This window comes from Ascaphus truei, chromosome 3, assembly GCF_040206685.1.
Source record: "Ascaphus truei isolate aAscTru1 chromosome 3, aAscTru1.hap1, whole genome shotgun sequence".
In the NCBI taxonomy this organism is placed as follows: Eukaryota; Metazoa; Chordata; class Amphibia; order Anura; family Ascaphidae; genus Ascaphus; species Ascaphus truei.
This window is the reverse complement of record NC_134485.1, coordinates 73,451,579-73,475,844: the sequence shown is the minus strand read 5'-3', so window position 1 is coordinate 73,475,844 and position 24,266 is coordinate 73,451,579. Positions and strand designations below refer to the sequence as shown.

Sequence of the window (24,266 nt, the reverse complement as noted above, 5' to 3'; positions counted from 1 at the left end):
AGTGTAGTATATAAAATTATATTGTGGTAAACAGGTGACTATTGCACGTACATCAATTCAATAGTTACTAGCAGTACATGTTTTGGACATGTTACCAGTCAGCAACAGATGGTGGGTATGGATCACCGGATGGCTCCCCTTCTCCTCTCACGTCTCGCTTGTGGTGTCACTCAGGATGCCGTGATGCAGGGCAGCAGCCCCTCAGCATAAATAACAGCAGTCCGATGGAATAAGGCTGTCTCTCGACGTGTTGACTGTGGCAGTTTGCGGTAGAAGCAGGCTCTCAGTCTCTGGCTTCAGGCGTGTGTCTGCACGTGTGGCGTCTGCTTGCAGTGCGCCTCGGATGACGTCATCAAGCGGCGCCAATCACTCTGCAGTCTCAGCCGGCCACAGAAGCGTAGATAACATAGATTGCAGTAACGGAGATGGGGCCAAGTGACAAAATTAGGGTAATATCACACTGCAGGTAGTGTCAGAATGCGCCCTCTTATCCAACGCGTTTCGTACTTCAAAGGTACTGAGGGGCTGCTGCCCTGCATCACGGCATCCTGAGTGACACCACAAGCGAGACGTGAGAGGAGAAGGGGGCCATCCGGTGATCCATACCCACCATCTGTTGCTGACTGGTAACATGTCCAAAACATGTACTGCTAGTAACTATTGAATTGATGTACGTGCAATACTCACCTGTTTACCACAATATAATTTTATATACTACACTATGGGGTTTTTTGCGCTGTTTCTTTTGTCTTTGTATCAAAATGGATATGAAGCAAAAGGTGGCACTGTGTGCTCATTTCAATGTCATTTCCCAGAATCCCTTGCTGCAGTGGAAGCACTGTATGCTGGGCGATAATGGTGAAATGCAGGGTTGCAGACCTGTATAAGACATGCAAATGAGCATACAGTAATATTTCTATTTGCTATATGCTTTACTGTGGAGGGGTTTTTGTCACTTTTTTTACCCACCGTAACTTAAATAATGTGTGATGGATGCCTGTCCAAAGCTTCAAATTGCAAAGCCAGTATAACCAGCCTCACACTGATGAGACCCAAAAGGTCAAAACATCTGTCAGTGGGTGAGTTTACTGGCTATGCATCACAACCCAGGCTGTGCTGAAAAGCTGTGCAATGCAGCAAGCTTAACCTCATAGGGATCCATGTCAAAATGGACTTGAAGCAAAAGGTGGCACTGTGTGCTCATTTGCATGTCATTTCCCAGAATTCCTTGCTGCAGTGGAAGTGTCCTGGAACAAGATTCATATCTCTGTTCACCCCCCCCTTCTTTGCAGCTTCTGCTTGTCAGTTCCTTAAGTTCAGCTGCATGTATTCTGCCCCCCACACACACACACACACACTGTGCCTGTGTGATTTATTACGATGTTGTCTTTTTCCCTCCAGTCTGTCACACCCCTGGTTGCCCTGGCAACATCTCCAGTCCTCCAAGTTAATGGACTTTACCATTCCCCCCTGTCCCTGCTGGCAGTTGGTTTAGCCTTAACCTATTCCTGTGTTACAAGCAGTACACACTTCCTTTTTCCTTCCTGACACTGGCTGAGTGAGTACGTTCCATGTTACACTCCTGGCAAGGCCCAATCTTTTTTACCTTTCCCTACTATCAAGCACTCTCACTCTAGAGAAACTCTCTCACAACACCATCATCTACAAGTGCCTTTGTGTATATATGCTTTCCCCAATAAAGTGAAGAAAAGACAAAGAACTTGTTGTGCTTGTAAAATGAACGAGTTAAGCTATCTGGGGCTATTCTCACATCACATGTCACACGTGACCCTGGCTTCAGAATATCTCTATCTAACTCTATCTATCTCTCTATCTCTCTCTATCTCTCAATCTATATATCTCTATCATCTCTATCTCTATCTATCTATATCTCTCTCTATCTCTCTATCTATCTCTATCTATCTATATCTCTATCTATATCTATCTAGCTATACTGTATCTCTATCTCTATCTATCTCTATATATTTCTATCTCTATCTATCTATCGCTATCTATCTCTCTATCTATCTCTATCTATCTATATATATCTCTCTATCTCTCTATCTATCTCTATCTATCTCTATCTCTCTATCTCTCTATCTATACCTATATATCTTGAGACTATAGTAAAATAGCTCGCTGTCTCTCTCTGGATTTGAATTTTGGCAAACATTTCGCCCATCTCCAATGGTGAGTTCATGTCTAGATAGAAACTCAGCTGCTCTTTTTGATACTCCCCGAGCTGTTACTACCATTGTTTCCAAATGTATTGTAATGATGGTACACTGTATCCTGTGGTAAGACCGGCCAGCACAGTGCAAACTGCAGTTGACTCCTCAGTGCTCAATTGCCAAGATTTCTCAAAAGAACCAGAAAAACATGCCATGGTTACTATAATTAAAAATGCTTAATTTATTTAATGTTATTTAAAAAAAAAAAGAGAAGTAAGAAAGAGTTAGGTGCACTCACTGGATTGATGTAACTGCTTCAGGTGCACAGCGATCTTCCCCCGCTGGGGAGACCTATAGCACAGGACACATCCTCCTAAGGCCAGGTCCCCGCTGGCTACTGCAGTGTCCGCTGTGGCAGACGCTGCAGGGAGAAGAGCTGCCCCACAATGAGGTCGGGCCTGCTGCGAGGGGGGGATGCCGCGCTGCGCTGACAAACTCCTGCTCTCAAGAGAATTGAGATCAGGAGTCGCGACGGAGCGCTAGGCCACGCCCCCGGCGGTTCAGCCAATGAGGGCGAACCTGCCGGGTGACGTCATGGCCGCTCCCCATTCACGCCCCCTCCTGTGTTTCCCCTGCAGCTCTCTGCAGACCGGGGAAATCGGCTGCACGTGCCGCCAGCCTCGCAGACGCATGCAGCGCAGGTAGCGGGGCCGCAGCCTATGCCAAGAAGGAGCCGGCACTCCAGAGGTCTTCATACGAAAAAAGAATTTTAATTCACACAGATCAACATTTCGGTCACACACACTGACCTTTGTCAAGATGATCTGTGTGGATTAAAATAAAAAAATGTGTGTGAAAACCTCTGGAGGGCCCGTTCATTCTTGTTTTAGGAGGATGTGTCCTATTTAAAAGAAAATGATCCACAAAACCCCCAAGATGGAAGTTACTGAAAATCATTAGATATGACAATTGAGTCAGGTGGAGATGTTTAACTTGCGACTTATAGCTATTTCAGAACTTTCCCTCTGTGTATTTGCCTTCCTAGGAGATAATGCTATATCTGGCTATGTATGTGCGGTCCCAACCGAGCCTCTTTGGAGAGATGCTCAGGCTCCGCATTGGACTCATCATTCAGGTGATGGCCACTGAACTGGCTCGAAGCTTAAACTGCTCAGGTAAATGGATTTGTTTTGTACCTAAAATGTTTTATTTATTGTCAAAGACTACCTACTTATTAGTATTATAACGTACAGAGTGAGTACTTAATTAGTAGGTGATACCTTACAGTATATGGCAAATTTGCAAAGACAATTGGGAAGCAGAGTTCAGTAAGTGTGTTCGGTTGCATTTCTTTGAGCACAGATGCGTCAAATGTAAGAAACTATTTCTAATACCTGGAGCATATTGCTGAAAGCCACAAAGTTGCAAAGCCTTAAACGTAGCAGATTGAAGGGAATAAACTGACAAACAGATGCAGAATTTGTTAAATCTCATAATCTGTCTGTCATATACAGTAATGCCTTCCTAACTCCTATTACTCGCACTCCCCAATTCTCAAGATGACCATGGGGGACAAAAGTTGGAGCAAAGTGACACATTGATGCATAGAGGCGGATGATGAAAATGATGTTATTTGCATCAATTGTGTGGCACAATTGTGTGAGTACTGTACATAGCACCCAACATTTTAAGGACAACCATTTGAAAGGAATGCTCTGTTCCTCAAGTCAAACATCTGCAAATCATTTTTACCAAATAAAGAAGCAGTAATTCAGTGTTGATAAAACAAGCAGGGGCGACAAGAGGGTGGTGGGGGGGTGGAGCCAGTACCAATTACAGGGATCCGGCTGTCCGGAAGGAGGCCCGACTATGTTGCATAGGTATATCATCGCTAGTATCATTATTTGTCACTCCTTGCTGCCGCCCTCCTGTGGGCCCCCCCAGCAGCTCTTTTCTCTCCCCCACGTCAAAGGACGCAGAGGACGTCACCAACGTGACGTCACACGGCGTCTCATTACCATGGCAACGTGACGTTGCAGCGTCAAATGACATGACGGCAACGTGACGCCGTATGACGGCATGTTGGTGACGTCTGCTGCATCATTTGATGCTGCTGTTCAGAAGGAGGAGGGCGGCAGAGAGGAGGCGGCGCCACAGCTAAGTGCGGGAGAGAAAAGAGCAAGAGGTCAGTGAAGAAAGATGCTATGTAACAGATTAGGGAAAGTATAAGAGACAGGGCTCCACGGAATTTTCAAGATAAATTTATTGCCAACAAATTGACTGACGTTTTGTCAGTCAATTTGTTGGCAATAAATTTATCTTGAAAATTCCGTGGAGCCCTGTTTCTTATACTTTCCATTGTAAGCTGGATCATCACAGAGAATCCTGAGGAGCACCGGTTGTTGTATCATTTTTATTATTGTCATGTGGTGTGCAGTTTTTTCCCTTATGTAACAGATTAGGGGCATCAAAGACACAGGTAGGAGATGCTAATAACAATTTAGTTGGTTAAATGGGTTGAAAGTGATAACATGATACCTAGGGAGTTCAATGGAAGGCAGAAATGGTGGGAACAAGTGGTGGGTGGTGGAACGAGACACCCCGGGAGGTGTCAGTATTGTAGTAATATAGTCAGAATAAGGTCATATTAGGAGATTTTTTGTTAACTGAATTCATGTAAAAAATGCTGGGGAAAAACCACAGTTGGGTGTTAACACTTATGATCTATATGTACTAGGCAGTGCTATTCCATAAGACACCTTCCAGCAGCGGATAACAACTTACGGACCATTCACTTGACGTGGCGTGAGACATCTTCCGGTGCCGGACGGTGTGTTTTGGATTAGAACCGCTTTGTACATATGATCTTAAATACCCACATTACAAAAATTCCCTCATTATATTTTGTTTTAGTTGCAGTGTTTGGATCTCATGATGAGGATTTGTTTTCCCGAAGCTCACATTTGTTAAATTCTACATTTTCAGGTGAAGAAGCTTCGGAAAGTTTGATGAGTCTGAGCCCCTTTGACATGAAGAATCTTCTTCATCATATCCTGAGCGGGAAAGAGTTTGGTGTTGAACGAAGCGGTAAGTGGCCTTGGGTACTTCGCAGAGTGATAAAAGTGCAGTTAAACAAGCTGTAAAAATATTCTAAGCTTTGAATACTCAAACTGGTTTTTTTTCTTCTTGGAAACACAATTAAATGTTATGTTGAAAAATTCACATACAATGAATACTGATTATACTTTATACTTTGACATGAAAATTGTATTATGTGGCTTGACGATTTTGGAACCCAAGAGTGGCTGTAGAAGTGTAAAAGCCAAGAGTGACCCACTCGGTGCCATATATACTAAGTGGGGCCAAGCCATCAGGCACCCTCACTTACATAGAAATGGAATTTGAAGGCAGATCAGAAGCACTTGGCCCACCTAGTCTACTCATTTTACTGTGTGTTGTAAAACCTGAGAACCTATACGATCCTCTGCATTTTTGAATTCTCTCAATGTATTGTCCAATACCACCTCTGTTGGGAGGCTCTTCCACGAATCCACCACCTTTTCTGGGAAGAAGTACGTCCTCACATTTCCCCTGAGCCTGCCCGCCCCCCTGCTTTTAAGTACTTGCTCTTGTTCTAACACGTCTCTTTCTCTGAAATAAGTTTTCCATCTGTACTTTGTTGCAATCCTTGATTTATTTGAAAGTTTGTCATGCGCCCTTTCTCCTTCTCTTCTCCAAGCTGTACAAGTCGGGGTCCTTTAGTCTCTCCTGATATATACCATATACTATTTGAGTAGCCCTTCCTTGCTGGTTTAGCGCCACTGTTTAGAAAATAGGGTTCTTATTGTGCAAGCCCTATGTTTCAGACGTGAAAAGTGTAGGGGAAACTTATTGACCTGTTAATTTTTTTTGTCCATACTAAATTCGCCAAGGAAACAAACGGATAAATCTTTATAACTATTGCAAAACGTAGCTATCTTAAATTACATAAAACAATTAAAGACGCAGTTACATACACCTTGAGTATATTTTAATATAAAATAAAATCGGGAGACCTCAAAAAATAGGTTCCTGACTAATTGTAACTAATGTTTCTAGGGAAGTGTTGTGACTAAAGTCCTTCTCATTCTATGTTTTAGGATATTAATACTTATTCAGACCCTATTTCAACTTTTTGAGTGTTATGTTTCCACTATTGCTTCATTTTAGATTGTAAGCTCTTCAAGACAGGACCGTATTTACCTACTGTATGTTAATGTACATTTTATTGTTAGTACCTTTACGCTACCATTGTAATGCGCTGTAGAATATGTTGGTGCGTTATAAATAAATAGTCAACTATTTTATCTTCGCATCTCCGTTTAGTTATTTACCACACAGTCTCATTGAATATCCTCTGTTTCTACAGTGCGGCCTATCGACTCATCTGCCACTAGCCCTGCAATTTCCATACATGAGGTGGGACACACAGGAGCCACCAAGACTGAAAGGACTGGTATTCATAGGCTGCGGGGTGAAATGAAGCAGGTGAGTGCCACAGTCTTATTAGCCCCAGGTGATTTTTATTGTGGAATGAAGTTCCAGCGTAGTGTGAAACATTGCTACCCTGTGACATTTTGCAGTCCGTAGGAATTAAAAAAAAATAACATTCTGGCTTGGGTATGAAATTGTTACAACAAGTGAGGGGAGATGTAAGGTTGCTACTGTAACCTCAGTGTCCAGGAGACAGGTCTGCAGGGCAGAGGTAGGGAGTATAGTAACAGACACCTTGACCTTGGTTCTGGTCCCTGGACAAGCAAGAATAGTCCGGTTTGGTTCCGGCAACGTGAGGCAGTGTAGTCGGGGTCACGGTTCCACGGTCAGGGCAAGAGAGAAGCAAACAGGATCGAAGTTCCGACAGAGGTACAGCGAGGCAAAGCGTAAGAGCAAACAGATAGGGTCCAGAAGCACAAGGAAGACATACCTTGCTTGGGCAAAGGACTGATCACTCTGGTGATCATTTGTAGGCTCTAAACCAGGTGCAGACAGTTACCAATTCAAAGAGAAAGCTAACGTCTTGTTTAGTCGGCCATCTTGGTGCACCTGTTGACGTCAGAGGAGTGTCAATGTTGGTGGACAGCAGGGAAACGGCAGTGCCTGCAGAGGAAGATATTGAGCGCTCGGCTTTCACCAGTAGAGCTATGCGAACCTTTCCCATGAGGTCGCGAACAATACAAAATCATCACTTTTTCAACACCTTTTTTTAAGGTATCAACAAGGAACTCCATATAGTGGTTATAATTGGGAATGGCATACAGTACATACTAGCTTGGAGTGGATGCCTGTTATTACTGTAACATTTTGTTATTTAAAGCTGATATTGTTGAGTTGGTGGAAGCCTTTTCCTTTGTCAAAACAATGTGCTTTGCTAATATAATATCCCGGAGTAAGAGGGCATAGCAACACTTTACCTTTTAGGGGGGTTATTTATTAAAGTATCTGTGCTTATCAAAGTGTCTAATTTATCAAATAAAAAAAATCCTATTGGATTCAATTGGATTCAGTTTCTTTGCTAAATGTCGTGCTCTTTTTTTGCACCAGATGTGCCCTAGTTTGCAGCCGGGAGACTTTGCTAAATATTCCACTCAGTTTCCAGAAATTCCATTACCCGCTTATTATAAGAGAGGTTGTTACAACGAACTATAATATCTTATAGCTCAAAATGTTACTAAACAGTTTAGTTCAACAAAATATTTTTTCCTGCATCCTAAATTATTTGCAACGTTTGAGATGTGGCAAAGCACCCCAGGGCTATTGTATTACCCTCTACTCACTGGAAAAGTGGAGTTAAAAAATCTGCCCCAGAATGACCAAATATAGGAAATCTCATTCAAGCCAATGAGAGTTGTTGCAATAATAAATCTGGTGCAGTTTTTTTACTGCAATTTTGCCCTGGTTTGGCAGCAGGAAGATTTTGATACATTCTCCGGTTTAAGACCTGTATCTAATGTAACAAAGCTAAGTGTTAGATGCAAACAGAGAAATAACTTGCAATGTACAGTATCAAACTTATGGGAAGCTTGACACATAGATCCCCTGGAGACTACCCAATCCTACACAGTTTTCGGTAGCGTTGGCAAAGTAAATGATCATTATTACATATTATAGCCTACCAAATTAGTACTTTTAAAAACATAAAAAAGGGGTGTTGGCTTTGCATGGTGTAAAGCAGGGGTGGGCAACTCGACTGAGCCACTGATTGAGCCACCTGTGCTGAAGCAGGGATATCCTTAAAACCGGATCTGTTGGCGGCCCTTGAGGGCTGGAGTCGCCCACCCCTGTGGTAAAATCACTTTTGTTAATGTGCTTGTGTGTTTGTTATTTATGATATGATTTATTTTTGGTTTCAGATGGATAGGAGGTTTAGCACTGATGATCAGGTGACGCACACGTTTTCATGTATCTCTTTTTCTTCTTAGCCGTTTAATTGTATTAATTGTATTAGTGCTGCTTGAAGCTTCCAATCTCTGTTAACCCCTCCATTCTTGAGACGATTCTGACCGTTAAGGGAACTGGCTAGTACTTGCGCATCTCCCTCTCAAACACTATATCAAGGATTCTGATGCTCTAGAGAAAAAAAAGGTCCAGGATAGGCATGTATACAGTAGTTTCTGCAAAAATATGTGGTTAGTGCTGAAATCGTGAGCTTGAATTATGTGACTCCCAACCTGAAGATATTTGGGGTAGCGAACAAGTTAAAATGTTTACCCCTTTGCTTCACATCCTCCTCTGGCATACAGTAGATGGGTTTATTGGTGCTCTGCTATTTACAGCCACTGAACCCTAATGACAAATAGTTGTTGACCCCTAATGCCTGATGCTCTTTAATCCCTCTGAACAAATTCACTAACACACTTGCTGATGTACACATGCACTAACACTAATGCACACACAAGGATACACACACTATGCCACTGATACACACAGGGTCTTATTCTAGGGGTTAAAAAAATGTTTAAACCACCAGAGCCAGCTGTCATTTTTAGGAGCCAACCTTTTGTTGAGTGGCCTATTGGCGGCTCTGTATGTCAGTGTGTATCTGTGACACACACACACACACACACACACACACTAACACGCCTCCCCCTGACACTGTCATAATTGAAAGCAATTTTTTTCACACATTTTGGCATTTCTGGAAAGCTACTTCTGACTCTTCACAGCTGTTCTGCAGCTCTGTTATTGTGGCAGGAATGTTTATATGTGCTCGTGCTTTCTAACCTGAGGCTGGGATTCCCCATGAAGAGGTACAGGTGCTGGTGGAGTAGAACTAAAGGAGGATGGAAGGCTCTCTGTGTATAGAATGCAGGAAACTCATAATGAGGCATGGTGGGAAACAAAGTTCCTCTCTGACTTCTAATCATTAAAAGGTACAATCCCACATACAGTAGTCAGCCAGTTAACTTTATTAGGAACATATGTAATATAAGAAGACCAGCACGCTAAAAATAAAATGGCAAACAAAGCTTCACTCATACTAAATTCAAACAATATTATTGGATCATAGTGATAGTCAGAACAGTCAGCATAAACATGTATCAAAAGATGGTATACAGCAGGTCATCTCTGTGTCCTTGAATAAGTGATCAAAGGTCGACATACTGTAAGGCTCTCATGGCAGTCTCTCAAAATACTGTTACCATAAAATATAATGTTCTTACAGATTAAGCTCTAGGTACGTGAAAAAGTTAACACAGGTAAACATAAGGCTAAGTCCCCGCTGGCGCTGAGCGTGCTCATGCTTGGAGAGCACTCCAAGCATGAGCGCCGGGTGTCCTGCTTGTACACGCGCGTGTGGGGGAGGGGGCATTGCGGGTAGTTGAGTGCACGGGTAAGTATAGTTTTTTTGTTAACCTAGGCGCCGATCGCGGGTGAGCGTGTGTGCCCACGCACGAGCACCGCGCGCACCGCGTGAGCGGAGACTTGCATATATCTATATATGTAAGTAACCGCCCCAAGCGCCGTTCGCTCAGCGGTAGCGGGGACTCGGCCTAAGGCTCTCATGGCAGTCTCATCAAATATTGTTACCATCCACATTAAGCTTACATCTAAGAGCCAATAATTGGTGCCAATTAAGTAGCAAATTCACAATGCTATGTATTAATACTTTCTTTGCACAGGATAAATAGAAGTGAGTTAGCATATATAAATTACTGTACTTAACTGTCCATCACCTAAAATCAGATGTGTCCCCTCACGTAGAGACAACGTTTCGTGGTTTGTAATTTTTTGTGAGAGTGCTGATGGTCTTCGACGCATTAAATTTAGTATTTTGTTTTAATTTAGTGACATTCTCATGATTATCATGCACCTTTCTCATTTACAGTCAGCTAAAATGTAGGGTTATTTGGTCAATATACACAATACATTTTTCTGTTTTATAAGAGGGTGATCCATATAAAAATCTTTTGACAGCTGCTTTACTTAAAAAGGCAATGCGAGCTGCGCGTGGTTTATTTATTTCTTTACATAGTATTGAAGCAGGGTGTCTCTGGAGCTGAACCCCATTCATTTCAGCTCCGGGGACCCCCTGCTTCCCGGGATAACCCTGTAGGGGATGCCGCTAGCTGGGATTTTCGAAATGGTGGCTTCCAAGCTCCCGTGTCACACAGGACAATAGGAAGCTGTGACATCATCCCTTGCGGCGTCCTATTGTTCCGCTTGACCAGGACCTTTAAACTTAGCCGAGATACCGGCACCCGCTACGGAGGTCTGTATCTCGGCAATCAGGGGGTCCCCGGAGCTGAAATGAATGAGGTTCAGCTCCGGAGATCCCCTTCTTCAATCCTATTTAAAGGAAATTTTAAAAAACGCACAGCTTTGATTGCTCCTTAAAGATAATTTGACTAACTATTAAAAGCTACTTAGCTATTTTTTTTAATAGGAGTGTCAGCTTGATATTTTTAAGGGATATACTATTGCTTTCTATGTGGGCAACTAATGTTTCTAGCATGTGAGTATAATGAAAATGAGGGTGAGACAGACACGCAATCAGTTAGATGAGAGCCACTTTCATTTTGCAGCTGGGAGACATTAATACATTTCCCCCACTGGCTTAAAGGGGAAATCCATGCAATATCCTACATGGGCAATAATAATAATAATGTAATGTATATAATGTAATAATAAATCCGTTCTGTAGTATTAGACAATACTTACTACATTTTTTTAGTATTCAACTCTTAATGCCATTTTTAATGAGTTTTTAATATGCTGAGCATCCTTTGATTTCTATAGCAGGCTTTAGCACACCTCTCCAGCAGTGCAAGGTCTTTGCAACACTTTCCTGTTTGTGATACTTTGTGGCCAATGTTCCCAGCAGTTTGAGCTGCAAACTGTAACACTAGAGTGTTACTTTAGTAATATAAGGATACATTGTAGCTGCTGAGTTGCACTGTCCAAAGGATTGACTGAAACTGAAAGACAGCAAATTTAGTGAACCCTGGAAGCAGCAACTTTGCTGATTAATCACGGGAGAATGAATCGATGGGCAGCTTAGGTAAATTATTATCAATAAAATTATTATTATTTTTATTTTTTTTAAAGTGCCGCTTGCATTGCATCTTTAACACCTCTATCAAATGTAACAAGCTTAACTCTTATGTGATATAGACGCAAGCAGAGGAAAACTTGCCATGTATCAAACTTTTAGGAAGCTTGACGCATAGATCCACTGGAGACTACCCAATTGTAGACAGTTTTTAGATGGTAGTCAATAGTACTATAAATACATGCTATTTATTGTACTACTTCACATAGATAGACACTGAAGACTTATCATTATACACAGTAACAGGAAGTAACATTTTCCATGCTTTTGCCCTAACACAGGCGTGCTCAACTCCGGTCCTCAAGCCGCCCCAACAGGTCAGGTATTCAGGATATGCCTGCTTCAGCACAGTTGGCTCAATCAGAGGCTGAGTCGAAGACAGACAGCCTCTGATTGAACCACCTGTGCTGAAGCAAGGACTGATTGAGCCACCTGTGCTGAAGATGGGATATCCTGAAAACCCAACCTGGTGGGTAGGGGGTGGGGGGAGAGGAGCATGGGGACTGGATTTCAGCATCACCTGTCCTAACACAGTGACAACAGATTACCTATCTTACGTTAATTCCTACCCTTTCCTACCTGCCTGCTTTCCGTATGTATTAAATTCACTGCATGTGTTTGTCATTATTATTATTTATTTGTTTTCATTTTTATGTTGTAGTTCTTGTATGGGAATTCTGTAAGCAGCAGCCTCCATTCTTCCAGGTCCACGGTAAATCGTCTCATTTCTCTTGTCGCTTTTCCTTCTTTTTTTTCTCCTCCCTTTCCATCTGACTCTTTCTTGCCTTCACCTTTTTTCTTACAAAGATACGTGAGGATGTGTATCATAATTGTGCAATTTGATAAAAAATAATAATTAAATAACGCGGTAAATATTTGCATCTTGCGTTAATTTGCGCCACCGATAGATGCATGAATCTTGCTTCTGACATTAGTCACAGGTCTCATAACAAAGAGGTTAACGCCACCTAAACCTGCTGATTTATGTGACGGAAACAGAGAGGGAAACCGCACCAGTTGTGGGAACAACGTTTGAAACATCTCATTATAGTATTGCTCTGATTCTCTCCTCCCCTAACTCCTCCTGTAACCATTCCCCAAAACATTCTTGGTACAAGTGAAGCAACTGTGAACACAACAATGGAGCAAAGCCCCTTGATATATTGAAGTGTAGTCACACAGTGTTAAAATTATGCAATATGCACCGATTGTTCAGCCATTTCACTTAGCTGCCTCAATAATGTATATACAGTACTTCATTTGACAAAGTTCCTTTTTTAAATCCTAATCATAACCTTCAGGGGTTAACTGTATTGGAGAAATAGTAATGTAAAAAAAATCATAAACACTTAAAAAAACGGCCACCACTGTAATTTTCAGAAACAGTTTTATAACCTGGTATCTCGCCAGAGTAGCTCTGAAAGCCCATCTCTACTGAGACCCATTCCCTGGCATGTAGTCCAAATTATGTTGCTAAGTGAGACTTTCAAACCAAACTCTCGGCTTCCGTGGCGCCTTGTTCTGTTTTTTTTTTTCTACTTCTTTTCAAATGAGACATAATAGAGTAAATCACTGTGAGCCAAATATGGTAACCTTTCACACAATATAGCCTGGGTTTCTGAGTCTTTTGTTTTGACAGATATCTCGTATTATTGGATCTATAAATAATATATATAATTGTGCTTTTGTGTCTACTGCTGTCTACTTCCTATTATTCTTCCAGTGGATACCAGCTCTGCCGGGTTACGGTATACACTGTAAATGCTTTGATGTGCCGAAAACCAGCAAACCATGAGTTCAATGGGGTCACATGTATGAAAAGTGGAGGTTTACAAAATGAAACATTTGAATTTAGCTAATATTGAAGCAGTATATCTGTACAATTTTATTTATATAGCTCCAACATTGTACACAGCGCTCTACAAAATTACAATACAAGGTAAATAAAGTACAAATAATGGAGAAAAGCACAATAGATAGATGACAACATAAGGCAAAGGGAAACCCAGCTCCGGATCTAAGTGTAAAAACCATATTTGCTAGCAGCTATGATGTATCATTGATATGGAATAGATGAGAGCACCTACAAATTATATTCCTTATTAAAGGACTGGTAACATTCTTAACAAACTTTGGAGGTAATTCAATATAGTCCAGAGAGGCCGATCGCAGTGCACTGCAATAAGCTTATGGCCCTTCTGCTCCTAAATATTTTCCTTCGTGGCCCCTTTGGAGAACAAGTTGGAGCCTTGCAGTATACTAAAGGCTTTTCAGGGGTGACTATTATTTTGCCTGCATTCTACTTCACTTAAATCCTGCTTATGGCAGAGAGAGAAAAGATGTCACAAAGTGTACCAATACTCAGTCTGAACACGAGAAGAGCTGCTGTTTATGTCACAACACAGCTTAAGTTCAATTTTGACAAAGAAATAAAAATTAGCTGGCAGATACATTTTAAAGGGGCAGTCACACTAAAACATGTAGGGTTAAACGGACAGTCTGGACATCAATGGGGAATTGCGTTCCAAAACGTCCCCATCTGCACTTTGGCTGATCTAGAATAAGCTCCTTAGTTCTGTATATAATACTAATGCTATATGCCTATATACTGTACAAACTAGTATGTGTGCGTTGTCTACCCGTGCTGTCCTCTACTGCAGTCATTTTCAACTGAGTACTTTTTCCACATGGTAGAAGTTCCTGTATTGATGGCTGGAGAGGTAAGGAGCAGTATGGCAGTGGACGTGACACCAATAATTATATACAGTATTGTTCATTTCTTTTCTGTATATGGCTAGGAATTCGTAGTCATACTTAAGTAGTGTCCTGAAACATGACATCTGCTTTAATTTGAACTCCTTCCAAGCTTTCCCTCACTGAAGTGGTTAACAGAATCAAATATGAAATAGATCGGGAAAAGGAAATTGAAATCAAGGGTGGTGCAAAAATGCACAACATAAAGAGACTAAAAAAGGGAGAATTTTAGTAATGCATAAACATCAAACGAACACAAGGAGCTTTGAGGTTTTTTTTTACCTTCATGTTACAGCTGCAGACTGAATTCCCTTTTGATTGTATATTTCTATTGACTTCCTTTACTGTGCTACATGTCTGCATTACCGAGTAGTACAGTTTTGGCTCTGTATTCCAGAGTCTTTCTTTCTGTTTCATTCCTCTCTTTATGCAGGAGTGCCTGCTCACATAGAGTAAGACAGGGACACTACACACTGATAAATTATTATATCTTTAGAATCAAATGTTTACAAAAGTTAAACTTTCACATTATGAATGCTTTAAAATATGTTCAAATTGGCAAATGCACTGCAAAATGCAAACAGGCTTTTGACAATACAGGTAAAGACAAACTATACGGTACTAATGCACTGCAAATCTATCCATGTACCTAAACAGTATTACAAGCTCGTGCATGTCTTTTAGTGTATTATATTTTCTTCTCTTGACCAATTTCTACATAAAATAAAGTTTTTAGCTTTACAACTTGTCGATAGTATTTGAGACCATACTGTACCTACAGTGTTACTGTAATCCTCTCCTATACTAGAACTAACATTAATGTGGATATTTATCTTGACTTTTGATCTTATTAATTTCTAGAGCAAACTACCAGGCTTAACTTAATATATATTTTTTTACCTCAAGACTTTGAATATAATGCCACGAGCTTGTGTATCGAATGTCTATTTCTTAACCATGACTAGACCATACTTTCTCGTCCTACTTGGTTGACCTGGCCTTTTTCAGTGTATAGTTGTTTTGCTGTTGTCCTGTTGCAGAGATGCAGTAGCCCTTCATCTCCCACTGGAACATTGTCTCCTACGGGATTTGGTGTACCCCAGCTCAACTGGGATGATCACCAAGGCCAGTGGCTACGAAGGAGAAGACTTGATGGAGCTATCAACCGCGTCCCGATGGGATTCTACCAGAAAGTATGGAATGTCCTCCAAAAGGTGAGTCAGAAATCAGGTAGGAAAGAACTTAGTGGCAGTGCAATCACAAGAAAAGATTGTATTAGACAAATCTTAAACTTCTCACTTTTAAATACAAACCAGAAATACCTTTTTATATATGAATTGCACTCTGGCTACTTAATACTGCTTCAGAGCACCAGTTTTACATACGAAGATATGTTGAAGTTGCTATAAACAGAAAATATCGGAGTCATTGTTTTTTTTCTATAATATTAGAAACCTCATCTTATTGAGTAACCTGTAACCTGTGACCACTTTAGTTAAAACGGATCATCACTTTTAATATTTCTCTTGCAGGTTGCTATATTCTTCATGTTTTTAACTCTTCTGTAAATCTAAATGACTTGTTTCAGCTTTTAACATAAGTGCACTTATTATATTCGGTTGCTCTCTACATCCCATTTGCTAGATATTATTAGTGCAATGCATTGTAGCAGGAGTTATCAAACATGTGCATATCACAGACTTTTTCAGTATTATGAATCATTTGGAGGACCACCATAATTACCAGCTAGCACTATTCATCAATATACATGTATGTGTATAATATATATATATATATATATATATATATATATATATATATATATATTTACAGCGCCTTACTGCACAGAGATGATACCATGTGTAACCTGATAGTGTGCTAGGTTTGTGAGTATGGAAAATTGAACCACTTCTTCACTATATGATGGTAAAAAATAGATAAGCACAGACCAACACTATTATAACAATTAGCAATACTTGCTAAATAGCATGAACCAACCATGCGATAATGGATAGGAGAGTGAACAGGTGACAAACAACAACAAAAACACACAAAACCATACAATACAAAAAGGAAAGGATAGGAAAGGGGGTTAGGGAGAGGATGAAAGGGATAGGGAGTGAACAAAAGAATTGATAAAAATAAAAAAGTATCCCAAGAACAAATGTCCCTGAATGTCAGTGATGTAAGAGTATATCTGTGTGTGTGTGTGTGTGCATGTAAATATAAATTTATATGTACATACACACACACACACACTAACACACACACAGAGATATTCTTACATCATTGACATTCAGGGACAATTTAACACCTCTAGTCGTAAAACGCATGCTGCATGGGGGAAGGATTGACTTCTATCACAGATCACATTCCAGTATGCACTGTTTTAAAGTTTAAACCCTTTTTTTGCTTTATTCATTGTTACATCGCCGGAAGAAGAGATCAGTGTATCTCGAAAGCTCGCACAAATAAAAGCCTTTCGTTAGCCACAGAACGGTATCATCTATTTATTTTTGATAATTAAAGCTCGGCTAACACGGTACTGATACCTCTACATATAACCAACCCCACACTGATGAGACCCATTAAGGTTGAAACGGCTGTCTATGGCTGGGTTTACTGGCTATGCATCTTAACCCTGGCTGTGCTCAAAGCTGTGACAATGCAGCAAGCTTAAGCCTATAGGCTATGTTAATAGTGGTTTTGAAGCAAACGGTTGCGCTGTGTGCTCATATGCATGTCATTTCCCAGAATCCCTTGCTGCAGTGGAAGTGCTTTGTGCTGGGTGATAATGGTGAAAGGTGGGGTTGCAGACCTGTCTAAGACATTCAAATGAGTATACAGTAATATTTTCATTTTATATATATATATATATATATATATATATATATATATATATATATGTAATACGTTACCATCCAGATGAAAGACAAAGTAGAGACAGCACTCAGAATGTAGGTTTTCAAAAAGCTATATTTTGTGATATTTTTGACAATATAGCTTTTTGAAAACCTACATTCTGAGTGCTGTCTCCACTTTGTCATTCGTCTGGAGGGTAACGTATTATTTACATATTATTATTAGACTAGCACCTATCCATTCTGGATTTTCAACTAGGAGTGCTATCTCTTTTGTGTGTGTATATATATATATATATATATATATATATATATATATATATATATATATATATAATGATAGACTATGCACATAACTTGAGGAAATACTGTGCTGTACATTAATTTAAAAACAAAGTTTCAGGAACCACAATTGAAGTGTTCAGTGGTGGATTAAGAACCGCAATTTGAGAATGACTGCATTATAGGTAATTCTAGCAATTCTACACTTACTGTACTTACTCTGTTCCTCTTCTATTTATTGTTTTCTCCTTCCTCCTTTTTTTATTTCTATTCTAGTGCCATGGCTTATCCATTGATGGATATGTTCTTCCTTCCTCAAGCACGCGAGAGGTAACATTTACAGTATTAACCTGTTTCTTTTATTTTGCATGATATAACACAAAGGGTACAATTAGTTCCGAAAATACTCTGAAGAATGTATGCGTTTGATCCTGTACATTTTTAAACACAGTATTGTCAGGAAGATAAATACTTTTAGGACAATTGAACATAATTAATTTCATTGTGTTGTTATTATTATTATTATTATTATTAACATGTACATCTAAATATTGAATTAGGACCAGCAATAACGTATCATCACTATTACACTTTGTTTTGGTTGTGCAGTCTGTTAAAAGTGCTGCAGTTTACTATTTTTGTGGCGTATCATTTTTAACCACCGTAATGAAATACCACTTGGTCTTGCTGTTATGTGTAGAGCTGTTATTACATATGGCACACAAGTCTACATTTTACTCCTGTAGTACCATGTTTAGTAACCTTATTCTTTAGTACAGTATAAAATTATCTATTAATTTTTGTCAGATGACTGCTGGTGAGATCAAGTTTGCTGTCCATGTGGAATCTGTTCTCAACCATGTGCCCCAGCCGGAGTATAGGCAGCTGCTAGTGGAAGCTATCCATGTGCTCACACTCGTATCAGACATGGAAGTGGATAGCATTGGTGGTATCATCCATGTAGATCGCATTGTGCGCTTGGCCAGTGACTTGTACCTTCAGGACCAGGTATAGCATCTGCAATGCCAAATCGCATGCTTTATCGACACCCTTTTTAAAACTTGGATGAAAACTGTAATAATCAGCAGAGTTTTGTATTTGCATTTTGTTTTATCAACCTGTATATGTGTGTCTATATAGATATGGTGTTGTGCGGGAACTCCGTTTTTGAGATCTATAGGAAACTCGGTGATAATTTAACTATTTCTGCGACCAACCTTTTTGTTTTACAGAAAGCACTTGGAGCTGCGGACGAATACCTTGATCAAGACCAAGCTACAGGAATCTGCAACTTTTTCTATGACAGTGCTCCAAGCGGGACCTATGGTACAATGACATACCTGACCAGAGCTGTAGCCTCTTACTTACAAGACTTTCTACCTAATACAAGCTGCTTGATGCAGTAACAAGCCAGGACATGATGTGAAGAAGTGTCAGCACTTCCTCTGCTTCTTTCATTTAAGTCGCATGCTACATACAGAAAGCACTTGGCTCCACTGAACACAAGGTGGCTTAGCATGGGTCACTCAAATGCACACTGTAAAGCATTTGAGTGTTGTATAAATTCTGATGGTCCTATTTATTGTAATTAGCCCAATCTATCCTAAACTGAGTACTTATCTTATTATTTACTTTAAAATGAATTCACAGTGAGTAGCAAACCCTGCTTGCATCAAAAATGCATATATTTGCAGGTAGAATATCTTTCGGTGACTGCTGAGAAACTATGAGCCTACAGTAGTTAGTTCTAATATGAGCAGTGCAGAATTAAACAAGAAGAAGAGGGGACGGATTTATTTATTCCACTTAGTTCAAAATGTGTGTGTGTGAAAATCGGCCATAAAATCAACGAAGAAAAAAAGTCCCGTTGAAAGAAACAGGATTATTATCATTTATAAATGTGTTTTTTTTATCTACCTTTTGCCAAGTTTTGTACAAGTCATACTGTGGTAAATACCTCTGCAAGATTCTATACAATGAAAAATTAAAACTTTGAAATGTTTTTAATTGGATACCGTAATGCTCGGTTTAATTAAAGATGAAGTCCAAGTAGTTCATTCGGAGGCGCCTGTACATTGAGATGTGTTCAGGAGATCTGCTGCACCATGGTTTTTTCATCTGTTTGTAATCCGGTGGAAGTGTGGATGTGGGGGGAGTTTTCCAGCAGAGACTGGACAGATACACTTGCGTTATCATTTACACAGTGGTCCTTCAAACTACGGTCAAAACAGTCTTTTCTCTTTATGTTCTTATACCATAAAAATACCATAAACATGTTTAAAAAAGGATGGTTTAATTTCCTTGTTAATGCCAAAAGAGCCCATAACACATTGCTGTTCAAAGTGTACAGCCTCACTGGCACTAATACTGGGCGTTAAGGTATTATGCATTACTGTTTTGTAATGGCACTTGTAAAACTACTACCATTTATTGTCACAGATTGAGTACTAAGCCTGGAACTGGGCCTCTTATAACTTTTAGTTCTGAAGGAGGTAATACTACTCAATATGCTGGGAAACTGCATCCCAGTACTGGAGAAGGGCTCAACTCTATTGAAATAATTTGGACGATAATCTTCTCCAGCACCAGGATGCAGCTTAACAGCATACTCAATGAGGCCTTCAAAACCTGGGAATTTAAGTCGGTTATCTGTTAAATGATAGACAAGGTAACTATGTTTTGTCAGAATTTCCTGTATGCAAATAATAATTTGTGCACACTGTAAGAATACGTCAGGATATGTTTTCCCAGGGATGATTGCTTCTGGTTTGGATAGGGAATCTATTAGATATTTACTACAGGTTTAGTTCAGTGTATTATTGTAGCTTGGCTGGCATGGCAGGTACATAGAACATTTTCTTACCATAAAGTGTCACTAAACACAGGACTGCTCAGTGGAGAAGTAGAGCATATGGAAACATCGTTATTGGAGTAACCTTCCAATAGTGTTTGTTTTTTATGCAGCCCTTTCAGTTGTACACAGCGTGTGGCACAAGAGGACAATGTTGCATTCAATTTTTGGGTGCCATACTGCCCATGTTGCTACGGTGTTCCTCTTACAGATGTACAGTAGCAGGACTTCATGCCTCCAGCGCCAGGGCTAGCTCTGTGACCATGACTGCCCCGGTGACATAGGATTATCGCAGTGGGGAATCTGATCTGGAAGCATCGACCCCCCATAGTGATGCTGCGGCAGCAACATCTCCGGAGCGGCGGCTTATTTGCTTTTTCAGCTGAGGCTCCGGAGACATGAAGTCCAGCTACAACTAATTTAAATTCCTGTGAAGCCGCTTCCCAGAACAAAGCCAAAAAGCAGCCCAAAGCAGCAGTTTTTTTTCGAGTGTACCTGAACCAGGGGGGTCCCCTGGACTAAGGGAACACCTCAGATCGCAGAGATATATTGATGGTTTTTTGTGCAAGTGTGTGACACAAACAAAACCCTACAAATATGGAAGCAGGGCGACCAAGAGAAAGTCGTAACATCATCTCCTAATGACGGCTTTCTATTTGCTGCTGGAGCATTCGTGTCTGGTGGACAAAACGAATTGTCTCGGGAAACAGTGGGTCTGTTTATTCACTTGTAAAATTGTGTATATTATATATATATATTTAAAATTTAAACAAATAGTTTTAAACCGTTGCAACATGTGTACGTTTTATTAAAGAAGGGCCAGTCTTTCTTATTAAAGAAAAGAATAATACATTGCTGTTCACTCTGCATTTGGCCAGTACACTGTACCCGCAGATAAATGCTGCTACAATGCTGGCGTCTCCTGGCAAAGAAGTCCGTTGCTGGCACCACTCGCAGGTCCTCATAGTCTTAGAATTAGTAGCCTAAGTCGGTAAAATATGCTAGGCTGAGCTGTAAAATCTGAATTATATGTGTAGACTATTTCCAAATACAGTAGTTTTGATGGAAAAAGCATTGTGTGTGCATTTATAGCATTTATTGAAAATATGTATCTATATGTAATCTTCTTTGGTGTTTTCTTCATTTGACCAGTATGTAAACTTCATGTTATTTATGTTAATGCACAATATACAAATGTGCCTGAGATTTTTCCAAAACTAGGCTATGATGAGTTTGATGTGTTTCAAGAGAACATGTATTTAATCACGTAATACAGTATGGTGGTCTGAATGTTGATACTGGACGTAACTTGCAGTTCTGAGCGTATGTATTGCTGTAAGCTAATTCAATTACAACGGATTAGTACAGAAATACTGCATTATTTTAAACTTGGAACAACAATCATTTATAAAGTTGTTGTTTTTTCATGATTCCATACATGTACCACTACTTTAAGCATTTAAACATATTTTGTATATTTATTTTAAATTATAGGCTAAAGCTGGTAAATTCAGGGCATTATTGAAATCCCTGCTCTCTGATTGGATAATACCCGGAATTTTAACCAATCAGTAATGGCCCGGAATTTTTGGCAGCTTGCCACGTTTTTCAGCCAATCAGCTTTCAGGTTTCATTCACAAAGAGTGACATTTGCACTTAGACAGGGGAGGTGATTGGACAGAACACATCAGCAAGGCACTGACTCCTCCCCCACCCTGTCTGCAGAGAGCTCTGCTCAGGAGAGTGAGGGGAAAGGTTTGTGTGTCTGCTGAGTGTGTTTTGTGGGTGTAAAGGGGGCAGCAGAGTGTTTTATTAGTGTGTGTCTTATGTTGGTGTGTGTTTTGTGGGTGTAAAGGGGGCAGCAGAGTGTTTTATTAGTGTGTGTCTTATGTTGGTGTGTGTTTTGTGGGTGTAAAGGGGGGCGGCAGAGTGTTTTATTAGTGTGTGTCTTATGTTGGTGTGTGTTTTGTGGGTGTAGAGGGGGCAGCAGAGTCTTGTTGGTGTGTTTCTGCTGTATGTGTTTTGTTCTTGTAGAGGGGGGCTGCAGTGTGTGTGGCTTCAGTGTGTGTTTTGTGGGTGGAGGAGGGGTGTAGAGTGTTTTGTTGGTGTGCGTCTGCAGTGTGTGGGTTTACAGGGGGGTGAAGAGGGGGAGGGCTGCTGGTGTGTGTTTTGTGGATGTAGAGGTGGCAGAGTCTGTTTTGTTGATTTGTGTCTCTGCAGTGTGTGTTTTGTAGGTGCAGAGGGGTCTGCAGTGGGTGTAGAGGGGGGCTGCTGGTGTGTGGTTTATGGATGTAGAGGGGGCAGCAGTCTGTTTTGTTAGTGTGTGTGTCTGCAGTGTGTTTTGTGGGTGTAGAGGGGGGGGCTGCACAGTGTAGGGGGGGACTGCAGAGTGTGTTTGTGTATATAGGGGGGGGGTTGCAGAGTGTGTGTGTTTGTGTGTATAGAGGGGGGGCTGCAGTGTGTGTGTGTGTGTGTGTGTGTGTGTGTGTGTGTGTGTGTGTGTGTGTGTGTGTGTGTGTGTGTGTGTGTGTGTGTGTGTGTGTGGAGGGGTCTGTGTATATGTACAATTTACTTTTAATAAACTTGCAGTTAAAGTATAAGAATGTAGACAATCATGCTGATAAAAATCAATATGACTACAAACATTTATCTTTTTTATGAAAAATTAAAAATAAGCCTACATTTAGCCTATAATAGTAATAATCCCCTCAGAACAGGGCATTACTGGCCAATAATGCTGTGGCTAGGTTAAAGTCCCTCGGCTTCGCCTCGGGCCTTCAACTCTTCCAGCCAGGGCATTATTGGCCAGTAATGCCCTGTTCTTCAGGGATTATTACTTAAATAATGTAAATATTTAATTGTATTATTACTGCAGTTTCAGCTTACGGCTTCAAAACACATGTTAACAAATAGGTTAATTATTATAATCTTTGAACATCCTCCCTACTGTTGACTTACATGCATGTTTAAAAATTGCTTTTGTTCTAATACGTGTTATGAACATATTTTTGTTATTATTTAACATACTTTCTGATGTCCGTTTCAGAAAGCACTTTATACCGCTCTCTATAAAGATAGTTTGTACTAGAAAAGAATAAAAATGGAAGTAACCGTGTTAGTACAGTTGCGATAGTGCAGAGTACAGGCATACCCCGCTTTAAGTACACTCACTTTAAGTACACTCGCGAGTAAGTACATATCGCCCAATAGGCAAACAGTAGCTCACGCATGCGCCTGTCATCACGTCCTGAACAGCAATACCGGCTCTCTACCTGTACCAAAGCTGTGCAGAAGCGGGGAGACTATAGAGCCTGTTACACATGCGTTATTTACATCAGTTATGCACGTATATAACGATTGCAGTACAGTACATGCATCGATAAGTGGGAAAAGGTAGTTCTTCACTTTAAGTACATTTTCGCTTTACATACATGCTCCGGTCCCATTGCGTACGTTAATGTGGGGTATGCCTGTAAATGAGTACTTCAGTATTAGATGATCCTTTTTTTTATTCAGACTATCAATTGATATTTTAGGACATGCTTTCTAGAGTTCGGTCTCTTCCTTGGGTTATGTAAGGCCATGCACACGCTGCCGCTGGAACAAATGAATGTAATCTAATGCAGCTGCCTAGAGTGCGCGTGCGAGTTTTTCCCAAGGAGATTTTCAATTTTGGCGTGCGGTGGCCACGTCGCGTGAGCGGTTCAGCCAACGAGGGCGGACCGCTCACGTCCATGCCTCCCTGTCGCCTCCTGCCT

General features: G+C 40.5%; 1 protein-coding gene across 4 annotated transcripts in view; it reads left to right on the top strand.

Moving 5' to 3' along the window:
- The window catches only part of PHKA2 (phosphorylase kinase regulatory subunit alpha 2), a 119,081-nt gene extending 96,219 nt beyond the window's left edge, over positions 1–22,862 (top strand). For 2 of the 4 annotated variants that reach the window (XM_075594291.1, XM_075594289.1), the window contains exons 26-34: positions 3,217–3,346; positions 5,157–5,258; positions 6,580–6,698; positions 8,561–8,590; positions 12,422–12,472; positions 15,555–15,728; positions 17,934–17,987; positions 18,465–18,665; positions 18,890–22,862. In XM_075594291.1, the coding sequence (XP_075450406.1) occupies positions 3,217–3,346; positions 5,157–5,258; positions 6,580–6,698; positions 8,561–8,590; positions 12,422–12,472; positions 15,555–15,728; positions 17,934–17,987; positions 18,465–18,665; positions 18,890–19,063 (1,035 nt within the window). In that variant the 3' untranslated portion in view covers positions 19,064–22,862. The remainder of the gene's footprint in view (positions 1–3,216; positions 3,347–5,156; positions 5,259–6,579; positions 6,699–8,560; positions 8,591–12,421; positions 12,473–15,554; positions 15,729–17,933; positions 17,988–18,464; positions 18,666–18,889) is intronic. The other 2 variants (XM_075594292.1, XM_075594293.1) reach the window with 2 other exon arrangements.
- Positions 22,863–24,266: the final 1,404 nt, after the last annotated feature.